The 25,016-nt window shown below is 42.5% G+C and overlaps 7 protein-coding genes across 8 annotated transcripts; 4 read left to right on the forward strand and 3 right to left on the reverse strand.

The window, feature by feature from the left end:
• The first annotated feature begins 2,540 nt into the window (after window positions 1-2,540).
• Window positions 2,541-5,762, forward strand: LOC108096097. Its single transcript, XM_017197471.2, has 4 exons — window positions 2,541-2,681; window positions 2,754-2,845; window positions 3,643-3,931; window positions 3,996-5,762. Exons 1-4 carry the CDS (start codon window positions 2,674-2,676, stop codon window positions 5,671-5,673), a joined length of 2,067 nt encoding a protein of 688 aa, XP_017052960.2. The 5' UTR covers window positions 2,541-2,673; the 3' UTR covers window positions 5,674-5,762.
• LOC108096098 lies at window positions 5,760-7,208 on the forward strand. Of its 2 annotated transcripts, none has more exons than XM_017197473.2 (3): window positions 5,760-5,926; window positions 5,982-6,266; window positions 6,327-7,208. In XM_017197473.2, the coding sequence occupies exons 1-3, from the start codon at window positions 5,861-5,863 to the stop codon at window positions 7,128-7,130; spliced, it is 1,155 nt and encodes a 384-aa protein (XP_017052962.2). In that variant the 5' UTR covers window positions 5,760-5,860; the 3' UTR covers window positions 7,131-7,208. The 2 variants fall into 2 exon arrangements, with proteins under 2 accessions (XP_017052962.2, XP_017052963.2); XM_017197474.2 differs by having other exon boundaries at window positions 5,761-5,926; window positions 6,330-7,208.
• Window positions 7,209-7,505: 297 nt separating this feature from the next.
• Window positions 7,506-13,695, forward strand: LOC108096069. Its single transcript, XM_017197430.2, has 8 exons — window positions 7,506-8,301; window positions 8,379-8,662; window positions 9,182-10,216; window positions 10,284-10,424; window positions 10,482-10,621; window positions 10,685-10,824; window positions 10,899-11,189; window positions 11,243-13,695. The coding sequence occupies exons 1-8, from the start codon at window positions 7,773-7,775 to the stop codon at window positions 12,868-12,870; spliced, it is 4,188 nt and encodes a 1,395-aa protein (XP_017052919.2). The 5' UTR covers window positions 7,506-7,772; the 3' UTR covers window positions 12,871-13,695.
• A 57-nt stretch (window positions 13,696-13,752) lies between these two features.
• LOC108096070 (sterol carrier protein 2) lies at window positions 13,753-16,164 on the reverse strand. The gene is made up of 5 exons (XM_017197431.2): window positions 16,016-16,164; window positions 15,326-15,649; window positions 15,075-15,265; window positions 14,124-15,007; window positions 13,753-14,065 (listed from the first exon to the last, which is right to left on the reverse strand). The coding sequence occupies exons 1-5, from the start codon at window positions 16,058-16,060 to the stop codon at window positions 13,875-13,877; spliced, it is 1,635 nt and encodes a 544-aa protein (XP_017052920.1). The 5' UTR covers window positions 16,061-16,164; the 3' UTR covers window positions 13,753-13,874.
• A 471-nt stretch (window positions 16,165-16,635) lies between these two features.
• LOC108096089 (sterol carrier protein 2) lies at window positions 16,636-18,301 on the forward strand. Its single transcript, XM_017197457.2, has 4 exons — window positions 16,636-16,769; window positions 16,852-17,175; window positions 17,234-17,424; window positions 17,580-18,301. The coding sequence occupies exons 1-4, from the start codon at window positions 16,725-16,727 to the stop codon at window positions 18,241-18,243; spliced, it is 1,224 nt and encodes a 407-aa protein (XP_017052946.1). The 5' UTR covers window positions 16,636-16,724; the 3' UTR covers window positions 18,244-18,301.
• Window positions 18,292-20,655, reverse strand: LOC108096088 (UDP-glycosyltransferase UGT5). The gene is made up of 4 exons (XM_017197456.2): window positions 20,619-20,655; window positions 20,166-20,424; window positions 19,492-19,868; window positions 18,292-19,340 (listed from the first exon to the last, which is right to left on the reverse strand). Exons 2-4 carry the CDS (start codon window positions 20,418-20,420, stop codon window positions 18,416-18,418), a joined length of 1,557 nt encoding a protein of 518 aa, XP_017052945.1. The 5' UTR covers window positions 20,421-20,424; window positions 20,619-20,655; the 3' UTR covers window positions 18,292-18,415.
• A 553-nt stretch (window positions 20,656-21,208) lies between these two features.
• On the reverse strand, window positions 21,209-24,115 carry LOC108096095 (UDP-glucosyltransferase 2). The gene is made up of 5 exons (XM_017197468.2): window positions 24,104-24,115; window positions 23,046-23,329; window positions 22,419-22,792; window positions 21,720-22,358; window positions 21,209-21,652 (listed from the first exon to the last, which is right to left on the reverse strand). Exons 2-5 carry the CDS (start codon window positions 23,319-23,321, stop codon window positions 21,379-21,381), a joined length of 1,563 nt encoding a protein of 520 aa, XP_017052957.2. The 5' UTR covers window positions 23,322-23,329; window positions 24,104-24,115; the 3' UTR covers window positions 21,209-21,378.
• Window positions 24,116-25,016: the final 901 nt, after the last annotated feature.

Consider the following 25,016-nt stretch of genomic DNA (forward strand, 5'->3'; position numbering starts at 1 on the left):
TGCCGAAAAGCGCCTGCGTGGAGAGGAAAACAGAGGGGGGAATTAAAATGGAAAAACTGGCGGAGAGCGGAAAAACGAGAGAGCCACCAAAGTTTTTGTTGTGGCTGCCGAAGGATTTCAAGGAAGTGAAATAGCTGCAGACTGAATTTTTCACAGACAAAGTTTCCTATCTGCTTCCTCTTCCTCGGACTCCTCCTCTTCTTCTCGGAGGATTTTCCTAGCTGTCACTTCCTGTGTATCAGTGTGTGTGTGAGAGCGTGCCAGTGTAAGTTTTAAAACACTTTGAGTTCAAAAGTGATTTTTCAAGACTACATCTTATTTAAATGTTTTCAAAAAAAATTATTAAAGAGACCACAAACCATACAATTAATATTCCTACTTACATAATAAGTTATACAGTTTGTAAATATTTTATAAACGTACAAAAAAATTGGATTATTATTGGACATAAAGTATTCACCAACTTTCAATTATAATAAGCACGTTTGCAAGTAAAAGTTCAGTGAACTAATAAACTACTACCCAATAATAAGTAGGTACGCTTAATTATAGGTAAAACCTATTAGGGTTCTCATTTCTCATTTGAAATAAGTGCCCCTTATTATTGGTCCTCATAAATCGAAGTGCTAATTACTTCGAATAATTTAATATCAATTTTTGGGTAAATTAGTTGGCAATTTTTATATAATGAAAAACCGGTCACAATACCCATAAAGAAATACAAATTGAAGTTGGTCGAAATATTCAAATATCTTTCAAAAATCTTATGAATCCCACTAGTTGACAAAAATTTTATTAAAATAGTAATCTCTAAATGTATTTTTAATTTAGCAGTGAACTTGGTTCAATTGAACCAATTCAGATGGTGAACCTTGCACCAACACAAGCAGACTGACACACACACAAATGTTCTTGGCTAGTCTGCTCTCATAGTATCCTTTTTCTATGGCTGTGTGTGTGTGTGTATGGCCTAAAGTGTTATATTGACATTTGGCTACATAATGATTTATGCTGCTGCAGGAGCCCAGCGATCCTTGCTCCTTGTAATTCCTGCTGCTATTTTTAGGGGCATGCCCATAATTTATTTTTATGTACAAACATCAGCGGCAACAACAACAGGAAGGAGGCAACTATATCACACGCACACACTCACAACCAGAGATATACTTTATGGGCAAGCGAAGGGCAAACGCTGGAAAGCATGCTACGATTTTTTTGTGGGAGTTGGATGGTTAATTCGGTGGGACGGTATTGGTGTGTTCGTGTATACAACTAGTTAAATAAATTTACACTTGACCCACCTTTTATTTCCCAGGTATATGTATTTCTGTATAGTTTTCTCCTCCAAATGCGCGGCACGTTTTTATTTTCTTTTATTTTTTGGCCAGCAAAAATCTTTTGAAAATTGCCTGTTTTTTATGTGTGCACATGAGTGTGTATGATGTTGTTGGTATTGGTGTGTGTGGGTGGTGGGGGGTGGTGATGATGTTTCTTCCTCTTCTGCCCAACTTAATGTCAGTTCATTCATGGGCCAAAATCTGGTTTCAGTTTTCCTTTCGACTGTGTGTGTGTGAAACGGGAAGCTGGCATTTTATTCGTGATTTCCTGGGTTTATTTTCGTTTCGAATTTTTGGTTTTAGTTTTCCTTAAGCATTTTGCACTATTTTTTAACGCACCTTTTGTTTTGTGTTGCTATATGTATTTTTCCGTTTTTTATTTAACACGCGCAGCAAAACAATTTTCATTTTCACACACTCGCACGAAAATCATTACTCAGTATGCACGGCTTTCCACGGGCTTTTCATTTGCCAACCACCGCGCCCCTCGCCCTACCATTTGGGCCATGCTGCCTTTACTGCCGTTTCTACTGCCTTTCAACATTTGCTAAAACACTCACACAGTCGCACGTCGGAGATAATATTGGGGCGATTGGGGGGCGTGGCTGGTCGGGGGGCGCTTGAATGCAAAGCAGCAGAACGGACGTCGAAAGAACGCGACACCAACACAGAAGTGAGAGCAGGGAAAGTCCGGAAAAGCCGACGAACCGACAGAGTCGAAAGCCAGCAAACGACTGAGCCTGAAAAGCCAAAAAAATGAATTCGTGAGCGGAGAAAGGAGAGAAAGTGACTGAGCGTGAGAGACTGCGTGCACATCCTTTGCAGAGGCGACAAAAGTTCACGGAACTGGCTCAGAGAGTCACTAATACTCACAAAACAGGTGAGAGAATGCACGCAGAAAAATGTCTAGTTGATGCCCATACTTTCAATTTGTTAAATTTATTATACTCGAAATATTTGAGAGGCAGGAATAAGGACATTTTATATAAAGGTTTATTATCTTTACAATATTTACGCAACTAATGATGATTCGATTTTAAAGCTTTGTTTTGTTTTGATAACGTCGGTAATTTCGTATCAGTTTTTATTGCAGTGCAAATGAAGAGCGACCGCCTTCGATTTGCTGATAAGCCGCTCAATAAAGCGAAGCCAATTATGAAGCTTCGTCTACAATGATCAGTTGAGTCGGAAACATTGGGAGAATCGAACGTGTGAGCTGCTCGAAAAAAACAAAGACAGATCAAAGAATCGGAGGTGTACATACTATATAGTGCAGCTATACTAAATATAACTTAGAAATCAATTTCTTTCTATTGCTTTCTGTGAATCAGACAAAATGGAAAGGTAACGTTATTCAGATTTTTAGTGGTCAACAAAAAAAATAAGTTTCCTTACTACTAACTGTGCATTCTATAGTTTCTGGCAGGAATTGAAATCGCTGCTGAAGACCCTGCTCTGCTTTGTGATCGCTGTGATGCTAGTGCCTATATTGCTGTTATCGTTCCTCTGTAAGTGTTCGAAATATCCCCAGCAGTGATCGATAATCACCGATCCGCGACACGCGCTGCCCCACTGATAAGCCACATAAATCACTAACTTCAAAAGGGGCCGGCTATATAAATAAACGATCCATGGGTTGATTAACCGTTTCGCAGTCAGCCAAAGGATCGGCCATTAATGGAGAACCATGAGATTGATGGGATTCTGGGAGAGAAAGCGCGAGAGTACGAGAGAAAGTGCTAGAGATAAGCTTTTTGTTTATAAATAATACAGATTACCTGTTGCACCTTTGCGGAACCCAGACAAGCGGACCAGCGAACCTTGACCAACTGAATTACTCATAAAAATGGGCAGTGATAAGGCCAGTCTTTGCCTCTTGATACCCGGTAATCGCTGGGAATGATGGCATATTTCTGTGGGGAAGACTGGTGGATTGATTAATTTAATCAGCCCAAAGGCAAACATTTTGGGGCCCCCAAAAAAAAGTCATCAAAATCAAATTTTTTAATCTCAGGGTAGTAAGACATTGAGCGTATACGTAATTTGTACTTACTTAGCAGAATGTTCCCGGAATTGGTATACAGAAAGTGTATAAAGATTAAATCTCATTCATGTTTTATTTACTTTAATTTTCAAAGGTATATAATATTCGGGAATTCCTCTAATAATATTTTTTTTATTTTGTTTTCATTTCCTAAATTGCAGCATTTATTGGGGTGTTTTTGACAGCGAGATTTTAGAAGTCCACTTTAGTTAACACGCAAATAAAATCAATTCAACATGAATTAACATTTAATGTTTTCAGGCGCTCACTTTACCAACGAACTATCCAATTATGTACTGAGCATCAAGTACCCGAATCTCACTATCTCAAAGTCCAAGAAGATCCGGACTTTAATCGACACGCCGAAGAACGCGGGTGTATTTCACTTTCTGCTCCAAGTGGAGGGAAATTGCGACTTCGAGAGGATCAAGATGTCCTATTCCCAAAATCTGACTGATCTGAGGGATAAGACTGGGTTGCTGAGGTTTCCCAAACTGCGTCAGAAACTCGTCACTTGTTGGGGGCATTATGCGTGGGTAAATGATAGTAGGTAAGTGATACAGTTAAACAACACATGTTTATATATTAATTTGACAACTTGGATTTCTCTGAAGTGGCTTCAATATCAACAATCACGTCCTACTGAGCACCCACAAATACCGAGGACGCCCAGTCAACGAATCGAATATTCAGGATTATGTCAGTGAACTGGCCACCAAGTATATTCCCTCGGATCTTCCCCAGTGGCAGGTTATTGTGATCCCAAACTCCGATACCTCTCAACCCTATTATATTCTCATCAAATTGCATCACCTGATAATTGCTGAGGAGGAGGATCTGCATGTGAGTGAGATGCTGCTGCTCCAGGAGCCGCAAAAGAAAACCTTAATGACTCTAAACGACGGATTGGGTCAGAGTTCCAATCAACAACTGTCTCACTTTGTACGAAAACCCGAACACATCAGCCGACTGATAAATCACATAATTCATTTGGTCATCTGCCGCTGGCAGAAATTCATCTACGAATTTGAATCTCTGGAAACTCCCGATGGCTCTTCGTCTAGTGTGCAAGTGAGAAACCTCAGTCAGTTGGCTTCCTTGGTGGTAATTGTCCTGGTAAACGTGATTTTGGGTTACATTCGTAGTCGTTCCATGCTCAAGAAACTCAAAAGGCGTTCGGTAAGCTATCGAAATGAAGTCGGTCGTTTTCAAACAATACGATTGCTTTTAAATCGTGAACTAGAACAGAGGAATCTCAGTTGGTGGGTGGCCAGAAATGCCATCTATAACAGTTTGCAGCCAACCAATTTGGCCAAGGTGTGGACCCGATTCCTTTGGCGCCTAAATCTAAATCATGTTTTACTCTTACCCTACCACGTTTACTGTGAATTTTTCGCTTTCGGCGATGTCTTGATTAAGGGACATACTTCCTATACTTCAACCTATTGTGCCAGACTTCATTTATACGTACCCCTCTTGCTTTACGCCCAATTGGAGTTTTTCAAAATTCTCTGGGAGCTTTTCCAGGCTCCAAGGAACATTTACGAAGTCCTTATTGAGCAGCCCACAAAGGAGTTGAATATTCTGCATAAAAAATCATATGCAGGCAGAAAAATTGTCTCCTTTGGAAGATCATTAAGTGGCGTTCAACTTAGGACTCGAAACCAGGGTAAATTTAGCAACGATCTCAGAGAATCCGATTTCAGTTTAACCTGCCTAGCAGGAGCTGTTCACGATTATTTCGAAACATTTTCAGGAGATCTAAAAGTCCCCAATTTCTTAAACACCACTTGCAGAACCATTGATAAAGGATACTTTACAGATCGCAGTGGGGATAAAACTGAAAATATCGGCGGGGTTGTGTTTCTGCAGTTGCCATTAAGAAAGCCCGACGCAGACCATGCCAAGGAACTTCATCAGATAGTTGAAAGAATCAGAAAGCAACAGATTATGATATATCTAGCATCGATTGGACAAACGAAACACAGTCTTCTTACTTGCCTTCTACCTCATGTAATCACGAAAATCTTTATAAACTTTTTCTCGTACAACTTCCCCATCACAATTACTGAGATTTATGGAGCCACTGACGAGTTTCAATCTGCCTGGGGTCAGAAAGTGCAGGATGTCCTACTATTCCGTCCTCCGCAGTCAAAGACCTGTCTTTCCTTAAATCTGCATCGCTTTGGGGACAAATATAGATTGGCTGTAATGGCGGATACACATTTGGCACCGGATCACACAATAATCACGAGATCCTTTGAACGATATATGGAAACAGTTACTCTTTAAAAAAACATCTTTATTTTTTGGGAAAAGAAATCTACATGAATAATGTGTACGAAATAAAATTTATTTATCCAGCGGGTTTGCTTAAAAAATTTCGTTCGTTTTCATTCTGGGATATAGGTGTCAGATGGAAACATTACTAAATAAACTACCAGCGATTCAATAGATTACTTAATTCTACGCTCGATCGATGGATAGGGATAATAAATATCGTAAGGAGCTTCGTGAACATTTCTATGGGTCGAAATATCCATCGGTAAGATTTTAAAATAAAAACGTAAGCCTCATAAATGTACAATTAATTTTAATAGCCACTAAAAGAGAACAACAAGCATGGCCAATTTGGTCATAGGGAGGTCGATGGTCGTTTGCATGTGGAGAGGACAAGTCCAACCGAAACCATACCGCAGACTTGCAAAAGAACAATTCCAGTGGAAAAGCATCAGGCAAAACCTGAAAACCATTTTGATCATTTAAGATATCAACGTCAAGATCATCACTGCGCTATTAATTGTGGTCACCGAATTTTAGGTGTTCAAGATCCCCTATCCAATAAATATTGCCATGGTTACTGTCAGCAGTTAAATTATAATAAGGTAAAAATATTTTAACAACATATTTTTTTATTGCCACGTTTGTTTATTTAAAATGCTCAGCAGAGTCCTCGCCAGCTGACAAACTCGAGGGTTGTGAAGGAACCTAACAAACAATCTCCGCAGGCACCTGATTTTCAAATCCCTTTCAATGAGCAGGGCGGAGGTGATAGCTTTTTTTACAAAAACCCGACTTTTAAAGCGCCTCCATCTAGTGGAAGTGATCACGGAAGCGGCGAGGGAGGAGAGAAGAAAGTCAAAGCTCGATGTATCCATGTACCTCATAAGAAAGAGCCCTATAACTACCTTGAAGCAGTCAAGGCTCAGTGTGAGGCTGTAGGAAATCGATTCAAGCAACAGTATCCGCTTTCTGGCAACGATCTATCCTCCAGAGATTCGAAATCGAAAGCCTTCCAAACAACCGTGATTAGTTCTAAGAGTGGTGACGATCTCAGAGCAGCAGTTCGATCGCAAATTGAACTCCAAGAGGCTTTGGATGAATTTGATGTAGAAGTAAAGGTTAAAAAGGAGCAGATTTTATCTGGTGGAAAAAATAAGCCGAAAAAGAGCCTAGATTCTAAACCAAATTCTCATCCTGAAGAAGAAGACGCAATTCCCGCAGAACCCCTATCAACTAGAACGACTTCTGAGGACCTGGATATTATGGAAGTCGTTGACCTTGGTATCAGTGCTGATGATATCGTTTCCACCAAAGTAATTCAGCCTATTGTAAGGAAAATTCAGCGCATGTATCTGAACACTCTCAAGGAGGAAATGCAAATAATTGATTATTTGGGGAAGATGCCGAAATTAGTAAGCGATGTTTACAAGCGGGAGGCGGCTGAAAAGAAGCCAAAAAAGGCATAGAAATTGTGCATATATATATTTTTTACTTTATTAATTGTTTATACATTTGTTTGAAATAAAAACAATGTTAATAGGGAATAGGCTTTCTTTTACATTTAAATTTTTCGCGCCTTGATTTGAAATTTCGGGTATATTTTCAGTATTTAAATAGCATGTATTTATAATTATCAAAATTTGGATTCCAGCTTCTAAAATATTTTTATTTAGTTCTAAAGAATTAATTTTACGCAATTTTTGCTTGCATTCCTTAAATTAAGATTTAAATAATGTCGCCCAAAGAAATCAATTGAACAATAATATACCAAAAAAAACAATCGATAGAAGATGGGGAAATATCGATGTGACACTTTTTCCAACATCGATAGAGTCAAATAAAATCGATTTGTGTTCAGCTCTAGCTTCTAGAACAAAAAAAACGCGAATTCGCGAATTGATGAAAACGCCGCTGCGGAAATTCTGCTAGCCGAATGAAAATCCCCGCGGCGGAGAGTGCGGGTGAATTGCAAACGGGAAGCGAAAGATAAAAAAAACACGGCTAGCTGAGAGGCGTCACGTAGACGGCCGACTGATCGATATTCAACACAGGCGCAGGCAGCATACACGCACACGAGAGATTGTGTGAGCCACCACACACACATACACATGGAGAACACTCGAGGTGGGGAAAATAATGTAGAACTGGCCAACGGCAGTAAGGATTTGGCCAAGGAGTCAAAGGAGCAGATGGAAAATGCCGAAAAACTGGAAGGCAAAAGACTGGAAGAGCGGGAAACGCCTGGAAAGGGAGTAAACAACGAGGCGGCGGCTCTTTCAGTGGAAAACAACAACGCAAATGCCCGCGGAAATGCCATTCCAACAACTACAAGCGCAGAGGAGACGGCAACAAAAATAAATACCCCAGCAGAAGCAAAACCAACTACAACTGCAAACAGCAACACAAACAGCATACCCATACACCAGCTACAACAATTGCAGTCAGGCGGTGGGAATGCAAATAACACAACAAATGCAATAACAAAGCCAGCAGCAGCTAAAGAAGAAGAAGAAGCAGCAGCAGTAGTAGTACTAGCAAAACCGACAACTGCAGAGGCAGAAGCTACACCAACACCAACAACAACAAATGTCTTGGCAGAGACAACAATAACAACCACAAACTCGGACGAGAAGACAGGTAAAGTAAAACGAAATTCATAAAAAACAAACCCAATGCCAACTAATGTGATTTACAATGCCACCCACCACCCACAGAAGAGCGCAACCACAAGAAGAAGAAGAAAGATAAGGAGAAGGATGACGATAAGAATCGTCGCATCAGCAACAGCAGCAGCATTAGCAAGGATCGGGACAAGGAGAGAGATCGGGAGAGGGAACGGGAACGGGAGCGAGAAAGAGAAAGAGAACGAGACAGGAACCGCGAGAGCAGCTCCAAATCTTCCAAGGAGAGCGACTTCAAGTCCAGCTCATCGCGCAGCAAGGAGAAGAAGTATCATCGCAGTGATAGGGACAGGGAAAGGGAACGCGATCGGGAGAAGGTGAGATATGGGAAAGGCTACAGAAATTTAGAATGCAACCTGCCACGGTCAGAATAATTATACATAGCTATTCCATAAGATCTCCGATTTGCTCAATAATTTACTGAATAATTCTTAGTAGATTACAAAAGCATATCACAGTATTTTGTAGTATCCACCTTGAACTATTTCCAAGAGTGGAGAGCACATCCATATTTGTGTTTTCGTTTTAAGAAAACGATTAGCAAAATTATTGATAAAACTTTTCCTACAAAGTGTCGCTTGAACACCAAAGTGGTATACCAAGAACCACTTGTTTCATTTCCAAGAAAACACTGATAACGAGAGACGAGATCTTAAATATAGAGTCTCATTTCTGTTTATTTCTTGTTACATATATGTTAAACATTCTGACCGCAGTTGTTTACATAGAGCAAAGCAAACCGTTGCACTCAATAAAAAGAAGTTTGCACAGCTGTTCATCCATGTTTATGGTAAAACAAACTAGCATTTTAAACTTTTTCCTTTCTATCTTCACAGATAACCTCCTCGTCATCCAGTTCCTCCTCGCACTCGCATCGGCGCCGGAGTTCCGATAGTAGCCGGAGCAGCCAAAACAGCTCCACCAAGTCGAAGGACCCAGGGCAAGACCAGGTTTTGCCTCAGGCGGTGGCTGCCGCCCTCGAGCAGCAAATCAAAGTGGAGGAGACCATTAAAAAGGAACCAGTGGAAATTAAACTAGAAACGGAAGCAGAACCATCACCAGTACTTAGTAACCTCATCAAAACTGAAGCGGAAATCAAAACGGAATCGAAGGGAGAACCAGCCAAGCCATTGGTAAATGGCGACGCGGTAGGGAAAACCCGCGAGGAAGTCACCAGACAGCTAAACTTCGGAGACAAAAGCTCCAATTCCAAGCTAATGCCATCGCCGGCACCGAAGACTAGTTCTGGATCAAACTCTCTCAGCAATCATTCCTCCAGCCAGAGCAGCAGCAACCGCAAGCCGTACACGTCATCATCATCCTCTTCATCTTCCAGCAATCATCACAAGAGTTCCTCGTCGTCATCCTCACGCCACTCGTCCTCGTCATCCTCATCTCGAGATTGCTCAAAGTGCTACAAGCGCTCAAAAATACGGCGAACCAGTGTGGGAGTTCAGTGCCTGCAACATGCTCCGGTATCTGGTCCTTGGCAAACTGTTCAGAGCTTGCCGCCGAAGCCCAACCGAAAAGCACCAGCTGGCTTGGAGCATCTCAAGTACGGCTGCTACTTCCAGGTGGAGCAATATCCTAACGGTGGGGCATCCATTGTTCACCTGTATCAGCATGAAATCGATGCATTGCCGGCGGACGAAATGGAGGAGCTTGTGGACGAGTTTTTTGAGGTATGCTTTGCCGAGGACGAACAGGGCTACGCTCACCATGTAATGGGCATAGTCCACGATTCGGCCCGATATCTGCCCGACCTGCTCGAGCACATGGCGGAGAACTACTCAACGCTGACAGTTAAGGCCGGAGTTCTTGGACGGAACTCGGACATCGAGACGTGCACGATGTCGCAATACAATGAGCAAGTAAGCAAACATAACTAGTTTAAAAATCATTCTTGGATATATAATGTTTGTTCGTTCCTTTCTTTAGGTGGTTCGTAACTATTGCCAAGGAACCTTTCGATATGGGCCTTTGCATCAGATCAGTCTGGTTGGTAAAGTTCATGAAGAAGTGGGCGGTTACTTTCCGGATCTTTTGGGACGCATTGAAATGAATCCATTTTTGCGAAAGGTATTGTTACTAAGGTTTAACAAAAGGTGCAAGCCTGACTTTATATTTATTTTCCAGACCATGCCTTGGGCTTGTAATTCCATTCTCCAAACGGACCCACGTCAGTCGAACGATGGACCCATCCTCTGGATACGCGCTGGAGAACAGCTAGTGCCCACTGCAGAGCTGAATAGCAAGACTCCGCTTAAAAGACAGAGGTTAGTAGCCTTGTAAAAAATTTAATTATAAACATTAAATTCAAAATGTTGTATTCCAACTAGAACTCGCATCAATGAGCTGCGAAATCTTCAATATCTACCGCGCTTGTCGGAGGCCCGTGAGACCATGATCGAGGATCGAACCAAGGCGCATGCAGATCATGTAGGCCATGGCCACGAGCGCATCACCACCGCTGCAGTTGGTGAGCTGCCCCTGCTTAATAAGCTTCCTTGAAGTTGTCTAATCGTCTTTTCCTGTTATATTTTCTTTTTTCAGGCATACTAAAAGCTGTGCACTGTGGACAAGCGTACTCGCAGAATCGCATAACCAAGGACGTGGTTGCTTTTGCCGCCCAGGACTTCAACACAATGGTGGAAATGCTGCAGCTGGACCTGCACGAGCCCCCGATCTCGCAGTGTGTGCAGTGGATCGAGGACGCTAAACTGAATCAGCTACGTCGCGAAGGCGTCCGCTATGCTCGCATTCAACTATGCGACAACGATATATACTTCCTACCCCGCAACATTATCCACCAGTTTCGCACTGTGACGGCGGTGACGAGCATAGGTAAGATGAGATAAAGTTGCTGAAATCTAAAAATAATATTTTGCTTTCTACAGCTTGGCACCTGCGCTTACGACAGTATTATCCTGGTCAAGAGGTGATCAACGAGAAGAATAACCCTGTACTGGCCGAAACGCCACACTATAAGGAGAAGCAAACGATTTTGCCTAATCCAATTAGCCTCGATGAATGTGGCAAGAAGACGCCTTCAAAGCGGGCGCATGATGGCAGGACAAAGAAGAAACTTATTGACCTCGATGGCAAGGAGCGGCGATCTAGCGAGAGCAGCATTGACGATCAGCCACCTGCAGGAAGTGCCTCTCCAAATCAAAATCAGGAAAGCAACAGTAGCAGTCAGAGCAGCTCCAGTGGGGCTAGTACGCCCAAAAAAAAGAACAACAAGGATGACTCCAAAATTGATATGCGTAAAATGGTGCTGGAGCACACATATAAGCTGACCAAAGCGGCGGTTGTGGGAACTCCGGAAAAGGAAAAGCCCAAAAAGGATAAGGATAAGGAAAAGATTAGGGAGAAAGGTAGAGAAAAGGAAAAGGAACGAGACAAAGACAAGGAAAAAGAAAGGAGGAGTGAAGCAACGCCGAAGAAGCATACTGCACCAGCGAAGACTTCCTCCATAAGCGAGCCTTCGCCTGCTAAAATTCTCCGTTTAAGCAATGACACGGCTCAAAGTTCTCCATCTGTTGTTAACTCAGTTGCGTCTACACCTAAACCTATACTTACACCCATATCTGCTCCTGCACCACTGCCTGTTCCTACTCTTCCTGTTGCTGCTGCACCACCCATCTTGTCCGGACTGCCACCGCCACTTGTGCCTCAGACGCCATTCATTCATCGCCTCAACCAAAAGGAACCGGAGATAAAGATCCAAATGAAGATAGTGTCCGATTGCAAAAGTGATAACAGTACCTCCAGTTCGGTTTTATCGGCAGCAGCGCCACCACCGCCTCCGCCGCCACCGCCAGATCCAATTCAGGATGTCGCCAACGAGCTGATTGTGGAGAGCACTCCGCAACTGGTCGTGGATCACGAGGAGGAGGTGACCGAAGTGTGTGCGGAGGAGATTGTGGAGATGGACATACCGATTCCCAAGGAACCAACCCCAGCTGTTGCTTCGAATGCGTTTTTAACTTCTGCATCTCCTGCACCACCCACACCTGCTCCCCTTCCCATACCACTATCTGTGCTCCACCCACCACCGCTACCGCTGGCAGCTGCTCCACCTCCTCCACCACCCACTCAAATAGTAAAGGTGGTTCTCCCAGCCTCTTTGAATCCTCTCAACAGAATGTCAGTGGTTCTGCCACCCTTGCCGCCATTGCCGCCTTCACGGATAACAGCACCACCACCTCCACCTCCGCCGCCAAACACCAATAGTAGTGGCAACGTAGTGCCCATAGCGGCCACAGCATCCCCACTAAAACCCACCTACAAAACCATTAGTTTGCCCTCGCACAAGATCATAATCGCAGGGACAACGGGCGGAAATCGCGTCTCAATTGCAAAAGGGACGACCAAGAAAAATGTGGACCTGCTGGGGTCCATTATGGCCAGCATGGACAAGCCAGCGGGGAGTGGCTCCAATCTAAACTCCTCATCATCGACATCCTCGGCAACAACGAATAATTCGCTTTCCTCATACGCCAACTCCAACAACAGCTTCTGAAAATGGAAAACGGAATAGCAGGAGAGCGGAAGTAGAGGCTCCTATTTGGACTTTATGTGAAACTATATATTTTGTATATTAAGAAGCCTCTCGGAATTCCGTTTAACGGATTTCGAGAGCTTAAATCCTTTTCAGAAAGATCTCTAAACGCTGAAAGAGAATTGTGCACGTTAAAGTATCGCTTACTCACTACAAAATTATCATGGCAACAAGTTTTTAATTTGTATTTAGTGGCCCAAAAATATCCGTCGAGTATGACGTTATAATTTATATTGCATTAAAACAACTACTAAATAAGTTATAAGCGCTTTTCCAATCTATTTCAGTGACAAGAGATCTTTCTTTGTATATAGCCAAAAGCTAATATGTAGTCTTACACCTCACATACAAACACCCCTATATTTGATAACGAAACGTAGATTTGTAAGCTCAAAACGAGAGACACTTGATAGAGATGTAGTTTTTTAATTTATTTACACCACCAACCACACCGCAGCACTTTTTAGATACAACAATTGAACGTTTTTTAAATGCAGGCAGGTACATTTAACTGTTATAGTGTGTATTTTTTAATGGCACGCACGTTATTGGCCAGAGACAATTGTGCTCGTTAAAAGTATAACCTAAAAGCCGAAAGGCTTAGCAAAAGTCCCAGTTTAATTTCTTCTCAACAACTTTTTTGAAAAGTGTTTTGAAAGTGCGTAGAACAATACACACATTGATAATTACCATATACATATAAATATATATACACCATATATTACTGTAGAAATAAGCCAGCTTACACGTTGAAGAAACAATAAAGATTCGGATCGTACAAAAATACTCCAAAATGTTTTCAATCGAGTTAATATCGGCAGATAAAATACTCAAAAGTAAAAATTATCGGATTACAAGTATAACATTTTAATCTCTAGAAAATAATACAAAAATAATATAATTAACAGATCCAAGGCCACCAAGATATTGCAACTGGGAATGCAAAAAAAGATCCTTCGAGGTTCTTACAGCTTGGAGCGCAGCTCCTCAATCCTTCCTTGAGCGGATCGTTGCAGATCCATCAGTTTCATGGCAAAGCCCATGTTGCCCTGGATCTTGATCTTGCCCTGGAAGAAGGCCTTCTGCGGTGGCAACTTTCCAGTGAGCAGTTCGAAGACATCATCGTCGCTGATGATAAAGGTGACATCACATTTTTCTAAAGGAAGAAAATATTAATTAAGTACATATTTAATGTTTTTTTAAGGTATGCTTACGTGTTCCATTAAAGATGATCTTTCCCTTGCCCTGCTTGGCATCAATGACCCAGAATCCGGTCTGACCGTTGGGTCCATTGTTCACCTTAAAACCGTAAATGGCGCGGACCTTCTCGATCAGATTGTCCTTATCCTCCTGCATGGCTTGCTCCAGAATTTTCAGTAAGGGAGCCACCTTAAAGCCATCTTCGCTAGTCGCAGCCTTACCGGCAGCAGTAAGATTGCGCACTACATTATTAGCAGCAGGGAAACCCAGGCGGTACAGAGCCACCACCACAGCTCCTCCCAGTCCCAGGTTGTGCTGCAGAGCCAACTGGGCATTGGGTACTTGGCGCTTCTCCGCCAATCCACGGAGCTGCCAGCAGAGCTCAGCACATTGGGCCAGTCCAGTGGCTCCCAAAGGATGACCCTTGGAGATCAGACCACCACTGGGGTTGACCACGAACTTTCCACCGTAGGTATTGTCTCCGGCATCGATGAATTCGCCAGCCTTGCCTTCTCCGCACAGTCCAAGTGCTTCATAGGTTACCAACTCGTTGGCCGAGAAGCAATCGTGCAGCTCCACCACCTGGACATCCTGCGGCTTGTAACCGCTCTTGGCGAACAGACGCTGAGTAGCCAGGCGGGTCATGTCGGTTCCCGCAATCTTCATTAGGCTCTTGTCGGCGAAGGTGGAAGCCGGATCACTGGCCATCTCCATGCCCACAATCTCCACGGCCTGCTTCTCCAGTCCATGACGATGCACGAATGCCTCGGAGGCCAGGATGGCAGCTCCGGATCCATCGGATGTAGGACAGCACTGCAGTTTCGTCAAAACACCCTCCACAACCTGGGGCGACTTCATAATCTGCTCAAGGGTGTATTCATCGCGGAACTGCGAGTAGCTAAGCGGAGGCAATAAGTCTAAAGATTAGATTAGCCATTTTTGAAACACTTATGGTAAAATCTTACGGATTATTAACTGAGTGCTTGTGGTTTTTCCAGGCGATTTTGCCAAAGTGCTCAGGCTTGGTGCCATATTTCTTCATGTGCTCCTTGCCAGCGTTGCCAAAGATCTGTGCAGCCATGGGTCCAGCTCCGATCTCGGTCAGCTCACTCATCTCGCTGATGTGGCGCTCCATGGGATTGGCGCGGTCAAAGTACTTTGTGGGAAAACAAAAAGTTGGTCATAGAAGGCTTTTGTAAAAGTTTTTTTTATTTACTTTGGAGGACAGAGATCCACGTTCCATCTTCTCGAATCCCACCGCCAAAACACATTCCGCGTTTCCACTCTCGACGATCTGTTTGGCCAAGTAAAGAGCACTCGATCCTGTGGAGCAATTGTTGTTCACGTTGTAGACCGGAATGCCGGTCATTCCAACCTCGTAAATGGCTCGCTGCCCGCAGGTGGAGTCACCATAAACGTATCCAGCCACGGCCTGCTGCACTTCCTCGTACTTGATGCCCGCATCCTGGAGAGCTTTTGTAATGGCCTCCTTCGCGAAATCCGGATAGCACACATCAGCTCGGCGTCCGGGCTTCTCGAACTGCAGAATGTCAAATACGAAAAGTTTAAAAATAAAAGTTATTGGACAAGATTATGAGAGATTAGCATGGGCAACTCAAAATGCAGATTAAAATTTCAATTTTAATCTTGACACTTCAGGGGGCCAAAGGATCGATACTGATAGCCATTATAGTTATTATAACAATGATAATGAGTTGAGGCACAAACATTTGAGAGCAGATTAGCGTACGGAGTGCACCCAGTTCAAAGTCCGGTAATCGTTAAATATTGCTCAATATCGAAGTTACTTGCAAATAATAAAGCTGGTTTTTAAGTCTTTGTTTTGTTATTTTTATCTTTTTTTTTGTAGCCTGTGAAGATGTTAGTTAATTTTTGCGATACATACCTTGGTCATTCCAACACCGACAACATAAACACGGCTCTTCGTCATTTTGTAGCTGCAGAATATTAAATAAAAATCAGGTAATACCCCAACTAGTGCTCAAGTGCGATTAATTAAAATTTAGTTGGGGGCTAGAAGCTGCAGGTAGTGTGACCAAATTACAACAAGCTTCCAAATGTCAAAACACGAAAGGTGCGCCTGATTTAAAAAGATTGAAGCCCTGAAATATTTAAATAAAAGTTATAAATATGTGATTCCTGTTCTTCCCAGCAGATAATCAGAGAACCAAATTTTAATAAATACAAATACAAGCAAATTACAATTTATTTACCTTTGTATATTTGTCTTTGCATATTCATAATAATATGTTACAGTTTGAAAAGCATTGAGTTGAAAAAAATACTGTAACCCATAGCCATACAATTAGTGCTGCCCTTTAAAGCGGGATAAAAAATATAAACAAAAATGTATATTAGCAAAATACCAAGATTATTATTAGGCTTTAAAACTTAAACTTACAAAAACACAACAAAAAATATTTTTTAAAACTATCCTTTCAAAAATAATTAATTTGTTAAGTTTATAAAAACAAGCTAAGCAGACAGCTCTGTTGTTATCAATCCTTAGTATAAAAACCCGCAACCTGTTGATAGCACCTTAGTCGATGTAGAAAGTTCGATCCGTGATCCCGCAGAGTACAAACAGCCAGAAAATGACCAAGACCAGAGTTTACGTTATCGGAGTTGGCATGACCAAGGTTCGCTTGCAAGAGATTAACCTTTGTGCCGCCTTGGATTTTTTTATATCTAACCGATCTTCTTGTTCCCCATTTCCTGCAGTTCGAGAAGCCGGGACGCCGAGCTGACGTGTGCTACCCGGACTTCGCAAAGGAGGCCATTACCAAAGCTCTCCAGGATGCGGGCATCAAGTTCGAGGACGTGCAGCAGGCGGTGGCCGGCTACGTTTATGGTGATTCCACCTGCGGACAGCGGGCCATCTACGAAGTGGGAATGACCGGCATTCCGGTCTACAACGTGAACAATAACTGCTCCACAGGATCGAGTGCCCTTTACTTGGCCAAACAGATCGTCGAGAGCGGTAATTCCGACTGCGTCTTGGCTGTGGGATTCGAGAAGATGGAGCGTGGATCCCTGTCCTCAAAGGTACATCTTTTAAATTCCATTCAAACGTCTTAATAACCCATAACCTTATTCCCTATAGTACTTTGACCGCGCCAATCCCATGGAGCGGCACATTACCGAGATGGGAGAGCTGACCGAGATCGGAGCTGGACCTATGGCTGCCCAAATCTTTGGTAACGCTGGCAAGGAGCACATGCAAAAGTATGGCACAAAGCCCGAACACTTTGGCAAAATCGCCTGGAAGAACCACAAACACTCGGTTAACAATCCGTAAGTTAAGTCGAAAGTTCACCTCACTATTCGCTTATCTTATCGCTCAAAACCGAGGAATAAGTAGACCAATCCATACACCATCATCCACTCCAAAGCTGTATGCAGCTGATCCACACGCGAAGCTTTTATCTATTTCCATTTGTTGTTTTCAGCTACTCGCAGTTCCGCGATGAATACACCCTTGAGCAGATTATGAAGTCGCCCCAGGTTGTGGAGGGTGTTCTGACCAAGCTGCAGTGCTGTCCCACATCCGATGGATCCGGAGCTGCCATTCTGGCCTCCGAGGCATTCGTGCGACGTTATGGACTGGAGAAGCAGGCCGTGGAGATTGTGGGCATGGAGATGGCCAGTGATCCGGCTTCTACCTTTGCCGACAAGAGCCTCATGAAGATTGCGGGAACCGACATGACCCGTCTGGCTACTCAGCGTCTGTTCGCCAAGAGTGGTTACAAGCCGCAGGATGTCCAGGTGGTGGAGCTGCACGATTGCTTCTCAGCCAACGAGTTGGTTACTTATGAAGCACTTGGACTGTGCGGAGAAGGCAAGGCTGGCGAATTCATCGATGCCGGAGACAATACCTACGGTGGAAAGTTCGTGGTCAACCCCAGTGGTGGTCTGATCTCCAAGGGTCATCCTTTGGGAGCCACTGGACTGGCCCAGTGTGCTGAGCTCTGCTGGCAGCTCCGTGGATTGGCAGAGAAGCGCCAGGTGCCCAATGCCCAGTTGGCTCTGCAGCACAATCTGGGATTGGGAGGAGCTGTGGTGGTGGCTCTGTATCGCCTGGGTTTCCCGGGTGCTTCCAAGGCAAAGTTGTAAGAATGAGAACTGATAATTTGTATATGTTTTTAGTAAAAGTGAGCTGTTTTTTATGTAATTAACTACGATCTTTTATGTTTTCAAGGAAGGGTAAAAGTACAAAGTATTTATTTTTATTTATTATTTTATTCTTTTTAATTAAACATTGAAATCGATAGTCTAAAGAATAGCCTCATTTGCGTTTTAGCTTAGGTGCAGTTTTAGCTTTAGGCTTTCTCCTTCTACACAAACGGATTAATCCCATCAAGGTAATCACAGGGAGTAACAGGATTAAAGCAACCACTAAATAGACGTCCAGTGAGTAGTATACAAAGCGGGATAGATGTACAGCACGTGATTGGATCAAAGGAGCTCCCTTCGTCTCAGCCACGTGTTCCACCCACCAAATGGCAGTTTCCAAAGGATCCTGAATGCGATTATTATAGGCTGAAGCCACTTGCTTAGCTCTTTCCCTGAAAGAGGGATCTAGGGCCTTGGTTAAAGCTTCAAAGACAGTTTTTTCATCCAGTTTCTTGAACTCCAACTGCACGGCCATTCCTCTTTGAACCAAAGCAGCAATATTGAGAGACTGATCGCCATAAATGGGAACACCCACAATGGGCACTCCTTCGGAAACCGCCTCCGTGGTGCCCATTAATCCTCCATGGGACATAAACACCTTGAGATTTGGATGTGCCAGGATATCACGCTGAGGAAGCCACTTTCTGATGTGCACATTTTTAGGTTTATTCGGAAGTGTGTCGTTTTCATACTTCCAGATCACCTGCTGCTCCAATCTTCCGAAGGCGCGAACAATCCCATCTCGTCGAGCTGGTGGAAGGGAGCTGGCTTTCAGTTGAGATCCCCAGCTGAAGAGGATAACTCCCTTGGAAGCATTATCCATTATTTGTTGGAGATCAGAGGGTAGAGGTTTTGGTGGAGTTATGTGCACGCCACCGACTTCTATGATACTTGGTGGCAAAGGTTTTGCACCACTCAGTGAGAAGTGTTGATTGATCAGCATCAAGGAAGTGTTTCTGACCATGTCTTCCGTGGACGGCAATCCAGGTCCGAATCTCTGACGGATTAGAGCATTGGTAGCGGGAACCGTGAAGATTCTGCAGAAAAAGATAAACATCGTAAGATAATAGAAATAAATCTCACTGTGGGTTATACCACATAAAAAAGTCGTTAAACCAGTTGCTTTAATTTATGATGTTGCTGTTAACCTATTTATTAAATACTTTAAATGCCGAAAACGTTACTTACTTGTAGAGGAAATTAAGCGAGTGAACAGTAATCCAGTTGCCCAGTCTTCCCGCAAACGACATCTCCTGGGATTGTCCTTGGAATAAAGCGGATATGTAGGAAGGAATTAAAGGAGCTCCGAAACGCTCGTAGTGCCATGGCATCAGGGCACAACTACTCATGCCAACAACCGGAGCTTGGAGCACATGGGCCACACTCATCGCACAATCGGTATTGAATTGCTCCAAAAGGATGACATCGTAGTAACCAGGAGGATGTTTCAGGACATCGGATAAGGCTTGGCTGTGCAGTGTGATGTTGCAGTCCTCTTTTCCCTTGTTGTACAGCACAAAGTGCTCGATGTAGTGGAATAAGTAGTCAAAAGGGAGTTCGAAGTCCTGGCCAAAAAGTTATTTATAATTTAATGTAAAATGTTTAGATCATATTTAATAATATTGTTTCGAAAACCTTTGTGTACATTATTTTGTTTTCGAATTCGTTGATGTATTAAATAATATATTATTTTTCATCTAGGGGGTACTTTAAAATATTCTAAAGTTCATATTTTCTATAATAAAAAGTATACGACATATCACACGTTCATTTCGCGCTACTTGGAATTGCTTTGTAGACAACGAAAATTATTTTAAATAATCTTCATATAAGTATGTTATTATAACATTGTTTAAACGTACCTCCAAATGAATGGTATCTGTGAGTGTAGAGGGCGGCAGCAGATAATCCTTATAGCCTTGTGGTGGATCCTTGTCCTCAAAGGGACTGATGACATCCACATTGTGACCAGCCTTGGCCAATCCACGCATAATTGGGTGAAAGAACTTAAAGTGGCTCATGGCAGGGTGGGGAAATATGCCCAGGATTCGCAGAGACCCGGTGGAAACAACCAAAGAAAGAAGCGCCAGCAGGCTGAAACCCTTCCACACAAACATGATACTGGAAAACAATTAGGAAGGGTCAAGTTCAAGTTGAGTCAGCGTGACAAGCCCTTATAAAATCGATTTTCATGATTGTGTGAATTTAAACATTGTAACATTTGAAGGTGCGCGGAATGCTTTGCTAAAATTAACTTATAAATACTTTCGTCTTTCTTTTTTCACATGTAATTAGCAAACACAAAAAATAATCACCGGTGTGCGCCTTTCCCAGGGAGACAGATCCGGAACGGCCGAAAGATGAGCATCAACTGACACGGACGGGCACGAAAAGAGCTCGACAAGACGTACGAATATTTCTATAAAAAATATACACATCAACAAAAACTTATACGCACCGGAGCTAATCGTCTAGAGGGAACTTAAGAGTGATAGACCGGTTTTTAAGAGCTCCCATATCTTGAACCCTCTCTTTTTTCGCATATCAGCCAAAGACCTCAAAACTGATAACATTTTTGTTGATTTTTTCTGTTTGCTAATTTTGAGCACAGTTTTAAACAATATTTGGAACCCATTTATAAAGGGTTGTGTTCTGGCACTCAGGTGGGAATAATTAAAATCAAAATTTAACATACCATTATATTATATATCACTTGACCTACACATATTAAATTTATCAATTGCAAGCATTTATTTGCCCATCACATATTATAAAACATTGCTTAAATATTAATAACAAATCCCCTAAAATATGCAGCAAAATGTATAAAGGTTTTTAACATTCTACTCCATTATAAATTAAAAAGAATAATCGTAAATATTTTCAAAATAAAAACAACATTTGATTAAAGTGGGTAAATACCAATTGTTTTAAACATTATATTTAACTTGGCGTCACTAGACATCTAGATGAAGTCCTTGAGAGGAGGTGTTTTTACATTTAAAAGTTCTCTACACAGAACATATAAAATATCACATACAACCACGAAACGAAGATGTGCCGGGATGAGCCCAGCTAATCCCTCTTAGTCTTTTCAGCGGAACTGGATCCGCAGAAGCGTCGAATGAGCCACAACCAACTGCCAATGATACTGGCCAGGATTACGGCCACAAGGGCATAGCAGTCCAGGGAGTAGTAGGCAAAGCGGTTCATGTACACGGCACTTGGTTTTATGAGGGGAGCTCCACCCGTGTGGGCCACGTGTTCCACCCACCAAATAGCGGTTTGCAGAGCCTGCTGTGGGCGGTGGTGGAAGGAGTGGGAGACGACCTTGGCGGCATCGTGGTACCTAAAATTTATAAAAATAATTAGTTAATTAGGTACAATAAAATATCAGGAAATTAATATGTATTTACTTCTTGTCCAAAGCCTTTTTCAAAGCCCTCATCACCGTATTCTCGGCTATATCCTCATAGTTCAAGATGGTTCCCATTCCTCGATTCACCATGGCGGCAGAATTCACAAACTGATCGCCATACATGGGCGTGGCAACCACGGGAACTCCACAATAAGCCGCCTCCGAGGTGCCCATGAGTCCTCCATGCGACATGAAGACCTTTACATTGGGATGACAGAGGATATCGCGTTGCGGCAGCCACTTCATGATAATCATATTGGCCGGCTGATTGGGCAGAGTTTCGTTCTCCCACTTCCAGATAACCTTCTGCTTCAACCGAGCCACAGCCCTAACGATTCCATCCCTCTTGGCAGCCGAGAGGGAGTTGGCCCGTATCATGGAACCCCAACTGATCAGGATCACTCCCTCTTCGGCATTATCCAGAATACGCTGAAGATCAGCCGGTAAGGGATTGGATTTTTGGATGTGGATGCCGCCCAACTCGATCACATTGGGTGGCATTGGCTTGGGTCCCGAGAGCGAGTAGTGTTGGTTCACAAAGAACAGGGAGGTATTCTTCACCAGTTCTCCTACCGAAGGAACATCGTGACCGAATTTGTATTGAACCAAAGCATCGGCAGCGGGTACAGATAGTAATCTATTGGGAAATAATATTGATATAAAATTTAAATTATTATGTTTATAAGCAATTACTTACTTGTACATCCAGTTCATGGCATGGGTGCTGAACCAATTGGCCAATCGACCGCCGAAGTTCATGTCCTGCGACTGGGCCATGAAAAGCATGGGCACATGAGATGGAATCAAAGGAGCTCCCATTCTCTCATAATGCCAGGGCATCATCACACAGCTGCTTAAGGCGATCACCGGTGCCTGCAGCTGATGTGCCACGCCCATCATGCAGTCTGTATTAAATTGCTCCATTATGATGACATCAAAGTGTCCTGGTCGTCGCTTCAGGATCTGCTGCAGTGCCTCCGAACGGAGGGTCAAATTGCAGGCCTGTTTTCCCCACTCGTGAAGTAGGGAAAATTCCAAAAAGTGATTGTAGAATGTGCGTTTCTCAAAGAGCTAAAAAAGAACAAAGAATAATTAAATTAGTTATTTAATTTTATTTAGATTATTTAATAAAAAAATTAACTGAGTCATGAAAAAATATTGCAGTGTTCATGTATCCAACCTCAATTTTGTTTTGGGTACACATATAGTATTATTGGTCCGATTTGTATTTCCCTGATTTACGACTATTTTGACTGACTTCGTCGTTAGGCAATTGAATATTAACAATAGCTCAACATCCGACGTGGTTCCCCTTTTCACTCACCTTGAGATCCACACTGTTCGTGAGCTTTTCAATTCCGGTCAGTGGGTAATCCTTGTATCGGGCGACCGGATTCTTGTCCGGAAAGTGGGAAACCACACTCACGTCGTGTCCCACCTCCGCCAGACCCTTCATGATCGGGTGGAAGAAGTGGAAGTGACTGACTCCGGGATGGGGGAACAGACCCAGCACCTTCAGCGGGCCAGCGGCCTCCACCAACTCATCCGGTTGGCTGACAACCAGGGTCAGGAACAGTAAGGCAACCACCGGCGACCACATTTTGTACCCTGAAAAGAAAAACACTTTTACCAAGTCTAGAAAATGAATTCGTTAAACTTAAATATTCCTATTCAGAATGAAATAACCCAACAATTTACAGTTCGTATTTTGTTTGCTTTTAAAACCATTAAATACATTGAAAAAAATTAACACAAAAAAATAAAAATATAAATAAAGTATACACTCTACTTTCTATTTATTCGATCAATTTAATTGCTGTTAAAACTTTTGTATTTGTTTTTCACCATAATGTTTTTGCTTCCATCTCAATTTATTTAAAAACATACGATTCCCATGATTCAATTTTAAAATTCGATAAAAGTATTTGAGATACATTTTTTTTATTTAATTTGCTGATTCACGGGTGTGTTTAATTCGTTAGAAATCCTTCCTAAAACACATTATTTCCTCACTTTTCACTTGCACCATGTGCAGAAACACTTGTTGAATCTTTGACTTCTTGGTTTTGCAGTATTTTCAATTGACCTTGAGTGGGGCGGTGGGTGGCATTGCGCATGTCGCGAATGCGAGAAATGCAGGGAAATTATGTAAAGAATGCAGGCGAAGGCACCAAAGAAAATCGCAAGCACAACAAAAGCCACGGCAATTGCATCACAATGCCCACTGCACTCGGTTAACAAATTCACAATTATGGCCTTTTGGGGCCATTTTCTCCGAAATGCAATTGAACCGCTTGAACTGGATACACACACAAAATGCCCAAATGCCGAACCGTCAGTTTTGAACTTGAATCCTGTTTTTAAACGGCTCCCCACTCTTACTTACTTGTTCGACTGCCGACGAGCGACTGACTAAATTCAGTGAAATGCCGCCGAGTGGAAAGCTCTTCGGTCAACGCTCCACAAAGAGCTGCATCCAAGTCGCCACAGGCCGAAATTGCTCAGTCAGCGATCGGAAATCAATCTCCGTCTTCGGCGGTGCTGCTGATATAGCTTTTTTTATAGCTTTGATATTTTTAATATTTTATACATTTTTAATATATATATTATTTTAGATAATGAGTTTATAAAAATCACATTAATATTATCCTTTAAATTAGTTAGGTGATTCCTTGAATTTATTAAGAGCAAGATGACACAAAATTAACTGAGAAAACATTTCAGGTTGAGTCTGATAAGATTTATATTTTTTATTTTTAATTAAAGTTAGGATAGTTCAAATTGAATTTTCTTTTCCTCTCTTAGATGTAAGCTATTTTTTCTATTTGAAAGTAAAAAGTAGACAGTACCGATTTAATTTCTCAAAGCTTTTTCGGCCTCACGATCCGCTAGACTCTCACACAAAGAAAGCACTTGGGGGCTATTTTTTTAGAGAGTGGGGTTACGAAATTGAAAAAACGAGAGTGTAGAATGAAGTGCCCTTGTGCACGAGACCCAACTACCGGCAGTAGAAAGCCGACTGAACAAAAAAGCAACAGACGAGTCTGGCAAATGTTTATCACCCGCCGCTCACATGTTTTTCAAGGCGTCTCACTTGTTTACATTTAATTGATACGGGCTTATTTTCGGCGCTCCAAAACGATTACGGAAATTATTAGCGATCAGCATGCGTAATTTTTTTTTGGAACCTGAAAAATTGTCGATGCGTAACACGCACTCTTGGCATTATTTGCTTAGAACTACAAATTATTTATTTTTTAATGCAAGAATTGTTTGAAAGAGTGTTTAATAATCG

Source organism: Drosophila ficusphila, unplaced genomic scaffold (assembly GCF_018152265.1).
Source record: "Drosophila ficusphila isolate 14025-0441.05 unplaced genomic scaffold, ASM1815226v1 contig_127, whole genome shotgun sequence".
NCBI lineage: Eukaryota > Metazoa > Arthropoda > Insecta > Diptera > Drosophilidae > Drosophila > Drosophila ficusphila.

What these genes read in the sequence shown, in the direction of transcription:
- LOC108096097 (XM_017197471.2), top strand. An exon ending in ATTGCTGTTATCGTTCCTCT is followed by an intron (nt 2,846 to 3,642) that starts GTAAGTGTTCGA and finishes TAATGTTTTCAG; the next exon opens with GCGCTCACTTTACCAACGAA. An exon ending in GCGTGGGTAAATGATAGTAG is followed by an intron (nt 3,932 to 3,995) that starts GTAAGTGATACA and finishes ATTTCTCTGAAG; the next exon opens with TGGCTTCAATATCAACAATC.
- LOC108096098 (XM_017197473.2), top strand. Translation starts at nt 5,861, where the DNA reads ATGGATAGGGATAATAAATATCGTAAGGAGCTTCGTGAACATTTCTAT. An exon ending in ATGGGTCGAAATATCCATCG is followed by an intron (nt 5,927 to 5,981) that starts GTAAGATTTTAA and finishes TAATTTTAATAG; the next exon opens with CCACTAAAAGAGAACAACAA. An exon ending in AGCAGTTAAATTATAATAAG is followed by an intron (nt 6,267 to 6,326) that starts GTAAAAATATTT and finishes TAAAATGCTCAG; the next exon opens with CAGAGTCCTCGCCAGCTGAC.
- LOC108096069 (XM_017197430.2), top strand. Translation starts at nt 7,773, where the DNA reads ATGGAGAACACTCGAGGTGGGGAAAATAATGTAGAACTGGCCAACGGC. An exon ending in AAACTCGGACGAGAAGACAG is followed by an intron (nt 8,302 to 8,378) that starts GTAAAGTAAAAC and finishes CACCACCCACAG; the next exon opens with AAGAGCGCAACCACAAGAAG. An exon ending in TGTCGCAATACAATGAGCAA is followed by an intron (nt 10,217 to 10,283) that starts GTAAGCAAACAT and finishes TCCTTTCTTTAG; the next exon opens with GTGGTTCGTAACTATTGCCA.
- LOC108096070 (XM_017197431.2), bottom strand. Translation starts at nt 16,060, where the DNA reads ATGACGAAGAGCCGTGTTTATGTTGTCGGTGTTGGAATGACCAAG. An exon ending in AAGCACTCAGTTAATAATCC is followed by an intron (nt 15,008 to 15,074) that starts GTAAGATTTTAC and finishes GCCTCCGCTTAG; the next exon opens with CTACTCGCAGTTCCGCGATG. An exon ending in GATCATCTTTAATGGAACAC is followed by an intron (nt 14,066 to 14,123) that starts GTAAGCATACCT and finishes TTCTTCCTTTAG; the next exon opens with AAAAATGTGATGTCACCTTT.
- LOC108096089 (XM_017197457.2), top strand. Translation starts at nt 16,725, where the DNA reads ATGACCAAGACCAGAGTTTACGTTATCGGAGTTGGCATGACCAAG. An exon ending in TCGGAGTTGGCATGACCAAG is followed by an intron (nt 16,770 to 16,851) that starts GTTCGCTTGCAA and finishes CATTTCCTGCAG; the next exon opens with TTCGAGAAGCCGGGACGCCG. An exon ending in GTGGATCCCTGTCCTCAAAG is followed by an intron (nt 17,176 to 17,233) that starts GTACATCTTTTA and finishes TATTCCCTATAG; the next exon opens with TACTTTGACCGCGCCAATCC.
- LOC108096088 (XM_017197456.2), bottom strand. Translation starts at nt 20,420, where the DNA reads ATGTTTGTGTGGAAGGGTTTCAGCCTGCTGGCGCTTCTTTCTTTGGTT. An exon ending in CAGATACCATTCATTTGGAG is followed by an intron (nt 19,869 to 20,165) that starts GTACGTTTAAAC and finishes CTTTTTGGCCAG; the next exon opens with GACTTCGAACTCCCTTTTGA. An exon ending in TCGCTTAATTTCCTCTACAA is followed by an intron (nt 19,341 to 19,491) that starts GTAAGTAACGTT and finishes CTTTTTCTGCAG; the next exon opens with AATCTTCACGGTTCCCGCTA.
- LOC108096095 (XM_017197468.2), bottom strand. Translation starts at nt 23,321, where the DNA reads ATGTGGTCGCCGGTGGTTGCCTTACTGTTCCTGACCCTGGTTGTCAGC. An exon ending in CGAACAGTGTGGATCTCAAG is followed by an intron (nt 22,793 to 23,045) that starts GTGAGTGAAAAG and finishes GTTCTTTTTTAG; the next exon opens with CTCTTTGAGAAACGCACATT. An exon ending in AAAAAGGCTTTGGACAAGAA is followed by an intron (nt 21,653 to 21,719) that starts GTAAATACATAT and finishes TATAAATTTTAG; the next exon opens with GTACCACGATGCCGCCAAGG.